The following is a 10,216-nucleotide window of genomic DNA, read 5'->3' as shown; positions in this document are numbered from 1 at the left end:
GCCCCTCCACAGAGAGTGCTGCTGGGGCGATGCACTCCCCCGGCGGGTATTCCTGGAGAGGAGCCCACCCTGCCAGGGGGTCCAAGTGCTCGCAAGTGGTCCTTCCTCAGGCAGGCGGCCGGGCAGCGCTGCGAAGGCACGACCAGGCCTGGCCTCCAACGGGCTCGGCATGGCCGCAGGCGCCGGCCCACCCTCGCTGGGGCAAAAGCACCAGGCGGGCCTGAGCTTCCGGGGGAGGAGCGCGGGGCTCGGCAGGCGGCTCCTGAGAGCAGGTGGGCAGCTGTATGGGGGGAGGAGCCGGGGACCCCCTCCTCTTCCAGGCCAGCGGTCCGGGCAGCTGGCTGCGCAGAAGGGCAGGGCCCCTCGCGGGCACGGGCACCCCCTGTGCGGAGGCCAGCTGGATCGCCTGTGCCGGAGGCCCTGCCCGGGGGCCAGGAGCTCCAGAGGCCTCGGCTGGCGGGGCCCCTCCAGGCCCGGGAGCTCACGCCACGCAGTTGTCCCTGCAGTCGACTCCTCTGTGGAAAAGCTGGTATATGCTGGTGAGGGGGAACATGCAGAGGGCCCCCACCAGCGAGCCAGCCTGGATGACGGCCCCACACCAGACCAGGGCGCTGTGCCCGGCCTCGTGCAGCAGGCTGCCCACCACCACCTTCAGGTAGGAGAAGAGGCCCAGGAACACGACCCAGGAGAGCACCTGCCGAGGAAAGGCGCACACGGCCTCAGTGCCCACGCAGGGAGCCCCAGGCGGTTCCCCGCCCCCCCGGCCCCCATCGTGGCGGCCTCACAGGGCCGAGCCCCATCCAAGGGTTGCGGCAGCACCTGCAGCCAAGCCCCCGAGCACGAGCCGGCAGCTCATCTGGGGCCGGCCAGGAGCAGGAGGGCACGGCAGCGTGCTGGCCCCCCGCCCCCGGCCCCGCCAGGATGCTGCCGAGGCCCCGGTCAGGCAACCCGGTGGGAGCTGCTGCCATACTTACCACCAGGGCGATGCCGGCAGTGGTGCCGACCAGCGGGGGGCACGGGCTGAGGGCCGCCAGCCCCATGAGGTAGGCCCCGAACACGCAGGCCACGGCGGAGAGAGCACTCAGGGCCAGCAGTGACCTGGGGGAGAGGCGAGCCGGTGGTCACCCGCACTGCCGATCCCCCCGCGGAGCTGCTGGGGTGGGAGCTGGTGGGGAGGGTCCTTGCCTGCATCCTCCCCACGGACCGCCCTTGGGCGACTGGGAGTGGGCTGGCTGGGGAAGACCGGCCCCGGGCAGAGAGGAGCTCAGGGGCCCGATGCGGCCCGGCCCCGGGGCCCTGCCTGCATCCCGATGCCCCTCCGGGGAGCAGCAGAGCCGCCTCTGCAGCGAGGCCGGGAGGCCCCGCTCCCACGGGAACACGGCGGTGTGCTGCCCCCGTGTGGCCAAGCAGAGCAGCCGCACCAGGGGGGCAGGCCTGCCCGGCCCCGCTGCCTGCGCCTGCACTGCGCCTGCCGAGGCCGGGCAGGGTCCCGGGGGCCGCTTGGGGCCCCCATCTGTGGGGCTTTCTTTTGTGAAAGCGGCTGTGGGCAGATGGGCTGCGGGGGGAGGGCGAGGGAGCGCTCGGCTCTGCGTCAGATGCCCGGCTCCACATTCGAGCCCCGGCCCAGACGAGCCCCGGCCGGGGGGAACTGGTGGGCCTGACTGCCAAGCCGACCGCCTGGCTTTGGCTGCGGGGCGGTGGGGACAGGTCAGGCCGCCCGCCTCCCGCCCACTGTGCCTTCCACACCTCGAAAGCTCCGGGGCCCATTATAATGCGGCTCCACAGGGCCGCGTGAGAGCCGGCGTGGCCGCCGGCGTGGCACCCGAGAAGCGGGAGTGCCAGGCGTGGCGGGAGGGGGCGGGAGGGCACCGTGCGCCACTGGCAGCCCGCCGGCAGCGCCCGCACCCCGGGGGCCCTCCCAGGCGCACGGGTGGTCGCGGGGTGCCCGGCCAGTGCCCCGCGGGCGAGGCCGAGCATGTGGCGGGCGGCCCTGCCCCCACCCACCTGCACAGCAGGAACATGGCCACGAGGCAGGCCACGGGGTTGGCGATGTTGCTCAGCACCACGGAGAGGTGGTAGGCCAGGTCCCCGTAGGGCAGGCAGGAGTAGCTCTGCACGGCGGGCAGCACCCCGTTGGTCAGGGCGTTGGACAGCCCCAGCAGCGCCAGCAGCCCGGCGTTCCTCCTGGTCCAGAAGGACGGGGCGGCGGCGGCGGCCGGCGGCCCGGCACGCTCTCCGGCAGCGACGGTCTCCGCGGAGGGGTCGGGCGAGGGCCCGCCGTCCACTTGCAGTGGGAAGGACTCCTCGGACTCCACGCCGTCCTTGGAGGGGCGCCTCTCCTCCGGGGCGGCGCTGGGGCGGTGCCAGAGCGCCAGCGCCAGGAAGGCCAGGGCCGAGACGGCCAGCAGGGCCAGCAGCAGCCAGAAGTAGGCGGTGGCCGAGAAGTTCTCCTCCGGGTAGTGGGGCTGGGTGCCGTTGAGGCACTCCAGCTGCCCCACGCCCTGGCCCAGGGCGAGCACGCAGGGGAGGAGGGCGCTGAGGCCCTGCCCGACGAAGAAGGTGCGGATGAACAGCGGCGGGAACTGGTACATGAAGGGCAGGAAGGAGACGTTGGAGGTGCAGCAGCCCAGCGCCAGCACGAAGGCCAGGGCCAGGAAGCCGACGCTGTGCGGCTCACCGGCCACCACGGCCGTGCGGTCCCAGAAGAGGGCCAGGAGCAGGGCGGCCCCCACGGCCAGGCCCTGGATGGCGTGGATCAGCCAGCGCTCCCTCAGCCGCCCGGGGGCGAAGTGGTGCGCCAGCGTCACGCTCACGGGGCCGATGTTTCCCAGGGCGATGAGCACGGACAGGTAGGCGGGCAGGTTCCAGCCTGCAGAGAGCAGAGCGTGCCGGGCTGCTCAGGCCGAGGACCCACGGAGGCACCAGGCCCAGCCCCTGCCGTTGCAGGACACGCGGCCCGAGAGCCCCTCCTCTCCCCCCAAGTGAGGTTCCGGCAGGGCCCACACGGGGCTGCTCCCGGCCCGTCTCCTCCGAGCCCCCAGACGCCTCCGCCCCCCCAGCGCACCTGCCCCTGTGCAGCCGCTGCCAGAATCGACCATTCCGGCAGGCGGCCCAGCGCTGCCTGCTTGCAGAGACGGGTACCGCTGAGCTGCCGGGGGGCTTCCTCCCGGGGCCGCCACATGACCCACCACCATGAGGGGTGGCTGGAGACCGAGCTGCTGGATACCCCCAGCCACTTGGCTGGCGGCAGCAGCCACGCCGTCTGCGCTAGGCAGGAGACACTCCCTTCCCTGCCGCCCCGCAGCATGTGGGGCCGCCCACGTGGCCTCCCTCCTCGGCTCTCCCATCCGTGGCCCCGCTCATTTTCATGCTCCCCCTCCACAGGAACTGCGACTCCTCCTGGTGCTCTGCCCCTGGAGACCCCAAGGAGTCCCCCGCCCCCCCCCCCGCCAGCACTTCCTGGAGTCTCGCAGCGGCTGGAGAGCCTTGCGGCCACCGAGGGCCTGCAAGCCGAGGACCCCGTGGGAGGCAGGGCCCTCGCCTGCGCGCCCCGGGGCACGCGCGGCCGCCAAAGCAGGGGCGGGAGCCTCCGCAACCGCTGCTCTCGGGCCAGGTGGCCCCACTGGCCTGCCCGGACCCTCCTGGCCTATCCTGCACCTGCGCCCGCTCAGGTGTGTGCCGCTGGCGACGGGGGCTTCTAAAAGGCTGAGGCAGGAGGGAAAGGGGCTGCTAACCCCCACAGCTCTGGGGCGGAGGGCCAGCCGCTGCCTCCGCCACAGGCGTTTCCGGCATGGTCGTGAAGCTCAATGGGTGATTCAGGGCCAGTCACGCTCAGCCTGGCTGACCTCGCAGGGGTGTTGTGGGGGCAAAATGAAGCAGGAGGGTGGGAGCCGGTCTGGGGTAGAGGGAAGCCTGCATGAGCAAACCGTGGGTCCTGGCCCCTCCCAAGAGGGGCGGCATCCATTGGGCAGCCCCTCCGTGCCCCTCCTTTCAGGGGCTCGGGCACCCCCAGCAAAGGGCGCTCCCCACACTGGGAGAAGGGCCCCCGGCATGGCGCCCTGGCTCGGGACTGCCGGGGCAACCCGGCCTGGGGCGCTCAGGAGCGGGCTGCACCCGAGGAGCGCTCCCGCCCGCGCTCCCGCCCTTCCCAACCGGCCGGGCCGGCGCATGCCTGCCACGAGGCCCCTCCCCTGCGCCACGGGGGCCGGCAGGCGCCCTGGCCCCGCTCCTCACCTTCCGGCAGCATCTTCACCACCACGGGCAGCTCCACCCACAGGGAGTTGACGGAGACCCAGGAGCCCATCCCGAAGAGGGCCACGAGAACGTGGGTGACCACGGTTGTGCTGCCCAGGGAGGCAGCCATCTTCTTTGCCTGGGGGAGACGGGAAGGAGGAGAACCAGCGAGTGCCACTGCCACTTCGAACAAGCAGCTTTGCCTGGCGCGCCGACGGTGCTTTTCCACTTGCCACCCTCGGGCTCCGGGCTGGGAAGCCGCGGCACTCCCACCCCCAGCAGCCCCGCTCCTGCTCCACGACGGGGAACACAAGCCCCAGCCAGGCGCACCTCCCGCCCATCCCTGCCGCTGCCGCTGCTGCTGCTCGGGGCAGGGAGGGCAGGAAGACCTTCCCGGAGAGCCGGCTCTCTGCCTAGCCAGCTCCTTTATGTCGCCACCGCCGTGCAAACAACCCACAGCACAGCACAGCACAGCAGGAGTCGGTAAGAAAAGGAAGCCAGGCCCGAGAGGAAGCCAGCCTACGCAGGGGCGGCTGAGTCCAAGCGGCACCCCCTCCCCTCCCCTCCCCTCCCCTCCCCTCGGAGCCGAAAAGCACCTGGAGCGAGGCGACTGGAGCACGGCCCAGCCTGCCCTGCGGCTGGCATGCCCTCCCATGTGCCTGCGTGGGCACGCTGGCTTGCAGTGGCGGCTTTCTGGCTCGGGCGCAATGATCCCAGGGCAGGAGCAGCTGCCCAGCTGCCCCCTTCGATGCCTTGCGGCAACCAGGGTGGGAGGCGGCGGCAGAGGAGGCCTGCCCGCGTGAGGAGGGGGCTGGGGAAGGTGGGGAGCTTGCCGGAGGAGATGCGGGCAGGTGCAGCACGGCGGGCAAGGGGTTCTGGCAGAGGAGCGGCCAGGAGGGGAAACGGAGGAGGGAGAAGCTGCAGCAGCCTCCCCAAGAGGGAGCCCAGCGCTTGGAGGACGGGAGAGAAGCTGGAGGACGGCAGAACGTGAGAGCGAGAGGAACCGGAGCGGCACGATGTGGTCACAGCGCCAGTGAGGGAGGAGGGAGGCATCGAGAGACGGCGCCACGCCTGCAAATGTGAGGGGCAGGCAAGCGAAGCCGGGCACGCGCGAGGGGCTGGCACGGGGGCGTCAGATGCCCACACTCATGCACGGGGCTTGGGGAAGGCTGCGAGGCATGAGCTGCGTTTGAGGAAACCGGTCACGGCAGAAATGAGGACTGGGGAGTCCTTGGGAGAAAGAGCGGGGCCAGGCTGTCAAAGAAGCTGCCGCAGAGAAGGCCAGCCTGCCACCCACGGCGGCAGAGGCACCGGTCTGGCTGGGAGACGCTCTGGGAACTCGGCCCTTCCGCCCCGGCTTTGCTTCTTTCCTGCTCCCTGGAAAAGGTCCCTTTGTTGTTCCGCTGGGCTGGCAGGAGGCTGGATCAACCGCTCAAAGGGGAGCCCAAGCCCCCCAGTGGCAAGAAAGGTGCGGAAGGGAGGAGAGGCCCCCTGGCTGCCTGGCGTATCTTATCTGCACGGAGACCGAAGGACAGCGGCGCAGCAGGTGGACGCGGGGGGCGGGGGGCTGCGGGTTTCCCAGGCTGCCCGCTGCCCTCGCCGTCTCCTCTCATGAAACGCTCCAGGGCTGTTTTGCCACGCTGGTCTTGTTCCCGAGGAGCCACTTCCACTTCAGCCAAGGAAGGCGGAGAAGACAGCAGCGGGATCCGGGCAAAGCATGCGCACAGCGAGGCCCCAGCCCAGTGCGTGATGCCTTCACCTCCCTGGTGTGCCTTCCTTACCCACGACCCTGACATTTCTCTCCCTGTCCCTGGATTTCACCTGCAAACCCCCAAATTTCACCACCTGCCCTTTCATCTTCCCTTAACCTCCAAAGACAGGCCTTCTCCAACCTGGAGCCCTCCAGACGTGATTTACAACAGAGCTCACTCGATGTGCGTCAGGATTTGACCTGCGCGTCGAAGCACCGCGCTTGGGTGTGCGGCCCGCGCCACCGATGCCGTCCAGCCAACTTTCCCCGAGGATCCGTCTCTGGAGGCACCAGGCGCAGCCTCCCCGGGGCTCTGGCTTCGTCCCCGACAGCCGGGCCCCTCCAGCGGAGCCCCAGAAGGCAGCGGAGGGCTCCCAGCCCATCCGGGGGGTGCCAGGCACCTCCACTGCCCCAGCAGAGCTGGACACTCACCTTGCCGCTCTTCCTTTGCCGATCGCTCAGGCAGCTGGCGCAACCTGGAGGCGGCGATGGGGCACGAGGCTCCCCCCGGCCCTCCTCCCGCACAGCAACGACGGCATCGACTGCCGACTGCCACACAACCCAACCCGAGAGAGGCCTCCCGAGTCCTCCCTGGGTGTGCGTTCCTGGCACACTCCCTGGCGTGTCTCGGCAGAAAAGCTCCTGAGGCTGCCAGCATGCCTGGGCCAGGAGGGGCTTTCCCGTCGGAGCAGACTTCTCCACGTGCGCCGCGGAGGTGCGGCCCCCTCTCACCACCAGGCGGCCGTTTCTGCTGCCCCACACGTAAATGGAAGCGTCCAGACCGGCCCTGTTGCAACCCGGGAAAAATCCCTGTTCTGCGCCAGGGCTGGCGGGGCCAACAGCACCATCTATCGATGCGGCCGACGCATGGGATTTTCCCCGTCTCCGGAACTAATCCCTCCCGCCGCCTCAGATGCCTGGTACGTGCCGCAGCAGCGCACCCTTCCTGCGCTGGCCAACAGCCAGCGCTCCCGCCTGCCGCCCGGACACGCACAGGGCCGCGGGCTGGCCTCCGCGAGCAGAGCGGGCAGCCCCCCGTGCCGGGAACCAGCGCCCGAGGGCTTCCTCCAGATCAGGCCCGCGTTCTGCGGGAGGGGGGCGAGGCGCCGGCTGGCCGCCACTGGCTTCCTCTGCCCGCGGCCGACCAGAACTGGGAGCACAGCCCGTTCCAGAGCGGCACAGTCGCTTCCTGCCAGAGCCGAGCCCAGCCCAGCCCAGCCCAGCCAGACGTCCCTCCCCTTCAGCCTTTTCCCATCTCCTTTCTGCCCCTTCGGGGACTGAGCTTCCTCGAGACAGCTGAGCAACACCGGCCTGCCCGATTTACTCCCGAGCGCAAGTATTCAAGCTAAAACCCTGACTGCAGAAGAATTGCGCAACTTTACTGTTAATGATGAAAGAACTGAAATTGTGAAAGATTTCGCATACTTTGGTTCAGCCATCAATTCAAATGCAGCCTGCAGCCAGAAATTGAAATAAGGCTAAGATTTGGAAAGGGAACTAGAAAAGTTCCTCGAGTAGAAGGAAGTTTCTCTGGAGACGCGGGGCCAAGACTACCGACACTTTTGCACTCTGGATCACCGCAGACGGGTGTGGAAGCTGCACCATGAAGCAAGCTGGCAGGAAGAAAAGGGGTGCACTGAAAACATGGAGCCAGAGAGGAGACCTTGGGATGACAGAAAGAGGGGCAAGGGCGTCCCAGATCGAGTCAGGGAAGGGCTTTCCTTTGAAGTAAGAATTACACAAGTGAAGCTGCTGTATTTTGGGCACATCATGAGGGGAAATTCCCTGGAAAAGGCAACCGTGCCGGGAAAGGCGAAAGCAGAAGAGGACGGCCACACATGGAAAAGGCAGGCACAGCCTTGAATGGCCAGGTGCCGCGCGGGGCTGTTGTGGACGCGACACTGGGAGGGCCTTACTCATGGGGTTCTCGCACACCGGACGGCACACAGCAACGACAACGCTCGAGGCAACACAAGGAGAACAGGCCAGCGCCGCTCCCCCGCCAGCTCTTACCTTCTGCCAGTTCAGGGGCAGCCTCTTCGGGGCAGCCACGGAGCCCGCAGCAGATTACCGGGCAGCCAGGCACAAGGCACCGCCGGATGCCCCGGGAGCATCAGGTGCCAGCGGCCGCATCAAGAGGGCCTTTCCAGGATCCTGAAAGCACAAGTCCCATCAGCAGCTGCCTGAAAAGCCGGCACGGGCTGCTGGAACAGAAGCTGCCCGGCCAGCGAGATCCCTGCACGGGCCTCTGGCCAACCATTTTGCAAGCCGCACCTTAAAGGCTGGACTGACCGTCAGGCGCGCTCGCTTTCTCTGCCGTGCTGCTCGCCCCCCCTCACCTCCCTGGCCCCCCTGACCTCCTGGGGAAGTCTCCCTCTTCCCCAGATCCCCTGGGGGCTTCTCCACGCAGCTTGCTCTCCTCAGGGCAGGGACTCATCTACCCCCTTCTCTCTGCTGCCTCAGCACCTAAATGGGAGCGTGGCGGACCTCACTGGCCTGTCCTGAGGCGGACAGCGGCGGCTGCTGCCTCTGCGGCGTTTCCCGGTGTCTCGGTGGCCGTCAGTGCCGCCTTCGCCCTTCAGACTTCCAGTTACTCATTGTCATTTACAGCGCCAGCCGAGCGCGCCTCCAAACAGCTCCTGAACCATGAGAGCACCCACATTTACAGCAGCACAGCCAACAGCACTTCAGAGATAAGGTGGTGCAACCTTTTATCCATGGTACGAAAGATAAAAGGCCGGTTTCTCCAGGGAGTGGTTAATCCTTGAAGGAGCAGGAACAGCGGGCAACTGGAATGGGCAGTTCCCATGATGGTGGGGAAGGTGCAGCTCGTCCTCCTGAATGGCTCTTCCAGCCATGCGTCTTCAGCTCCCGTATCAGTTAACTGCAGTTGGGGTGCACGGGGGGCGGGGGGGGGGGGCTGAGGAGGCAAAGGACTGCACAATGTTTAGGCTTGTGAAAAGGCATGTTCCAAAAGGACTCTCCAAACTGGGGGAACGGACAACGGAATGACAAGAAACGTCAGGAAACGTCAAGTTCCGTTTCTTGTCATTCCATTGTCCATAGGCGCCCCACCTATGGAATGCGCTCCCCAGAGAGGTCCGCCTGGCGCCGACATTCTTTGCTTTTTGGCACCAGGCCAAGACCTTTTTATTTAAACGTCATTTTAATTGTTGAATTTATTTATTGATTTTATATTTATGCCGGGATGTCTCCAGTGTTTTTTATGTATTTGTATCATTATTTATTTGTAGCGGAATCTGCACAGAGGCTTTTGCGAATGGAACGGCATATGTGTGTTCGAAATAAATAAATGAATAAATAAAGTGATGCCCGTTGGGGCAAAGACCCTAATTGGCACTGAGTGATGAAAATGCCAACCCAGTCTGGATGGAAAGCAAAGTTCACATTAGGCGCAATTAGGAAATGACGGCCAGCCTCTTACCACCTCGAAGCAAATACCTGGCCTGGCCACACGTGGACGACGCGCGTGTAGCGAATCGAGGCGGGCCAGCATAGAGCAGGCGGAGCTGGGGCGCCAGGGCTGGAGCAGCTCCCCCAGGAGGGAGGCCCGCACCGCCGGGGCAGCGCAGCTCAGCTCAGCGAAGATCACCCTGCGCCCGGGTGTGTGAAGGGCGCCAGGAGCCCCTCCGAATATTCAGGGGCCACGGGCCTCGCGTAGCAAGCGGGGGGGGGGGCTTCTGGCACGGGGGACAAGCCACCCGGGGGCTCGCAGGGACAGCGGCGGGCGCCACTACCTGGAGGGCCGCGGGGATCCCGGGAAGCCGGCGGTTCCGCCTCCTCCTCGCAAGGCAGAGGTCAGCGCCGCCTGGCAAAACCAAGGGCGACACACGTGGGGCAGCAGAAGCGGGCGCGGGGCAGGCGCATCCCCGGGCTTTCGTGGGCGTCGGCCGCGAGGGGCGCCGCTTCCCAAGCACCCGGCTGGCACGTCGAGGGCCCCCGGCCCCGAGGCGCGACGCTGCCGGGCGGCCACGGCTGCGGGGCGGGCGCGGGCCCCGGGCGTGCGGGCAGCAGCCCCGAGCCGTCTTCCGCGCGCCAGCGGTGCGACGCAGGCGGCGTGGCCAGCGGGCTCGGGGCCGGTGCGGAGGCGCCGCTTTGAAGTCCTGCCCGCCTCGTCGCTGGCGGCCGCCCGCCCCCCCCCCCCCCCCGGTCACTCACTCGTCCGCTCGCTCGCTCGCTCGCTCGCTCACCACGCGCTCCGGCGGCGCTGGG

The 10,216-nt window shown here is 67.8% G+C and overlaps 2 protein-coding genes across 3 annotated transcripts in view; one reads left to right on the top strand and one right to left on the bottom strand.

The window, feature by feature from the left end:
• Positions 1-354: 354 nt before the first annotated feature.
• Positions 355-10,216, bottom strand: part of SLC52A2 (solute carrier family 52 member 2) — a 10,354-nt gene continuing 492 nt past the window's right edge. The window contains exons 1-6 of one of the 2 annotated variants that reach the window (XM_044453322.1): positions 8,471-9,137; positions 7,997-8,137; positions 4,234-4,372; positions 2,005-2,869; positions 975-1,098; positions 355-694 (exon numbers count right to left, since the gene is read on the bottom strand). In XM_044453322.1, coding sequence (XP_044309257.1) covers positions 482-694; positions 975-1,098; positions 2,005-2,869; positions 4,234-4,363 — 1,332 coding nt within the window. In that variant the 5' untranslated portion in view covers positions 4,364-4,372; positions 7,997-8,137; positions 8,471-9,137 and the 3' untranslated portion in view covers positions 355-481. Of the gene's footprint in view, positions 695-974; positions 1,099-2,004; positions 2,870-4,233; positions 4,373-7,996; positions 8,138-8,470; positions 9,138-10,216 lie in introns of those variants that run through there. The other variant, XM_044453323.1, reaches the window with a different exon arrangement.
• The window catches only part of FBXL6 (F-box and leucine rich repeat protein 6), an 8,522-nt gene continuing 6,207 nt past the window's right edge, over positions 7,902-10,216 (top strand). The window contains exons 1-2 of the mRNA XM_044453249.1: positions 7,902-8,100; positions 8,447-8,703. Of these exons, the coding sequence (XP_044309184.1) occupies positions 7,902-8,100; positions 8,447-8,703 (456 nt within the window). The remainder of the gene's footprint in view (positions 8,101-8,446; positions 8,704-10,216) is intronic.

This window comes from Varanus komodoensis, unplaced genomic scaffold (assembly GCF_004798865.1).
Source record: "Varanus komodoensis strain SLA01 unplaced genomic scaffold, ASM479886v1 scaffold78, whole genome shotgun sequence".
Classification (NCBI taxonomy): domain Eukaryota; kingdom Metazoa; phylum Chordata; class Lepidosauria; order Squamata; family Varanidae; genus Varanus; species Varanus komodoensis.
Note: the sequence above shows the minus strand (reverse complement) of the source record. Positions and strands in the feature narration are given on the sequence as shown.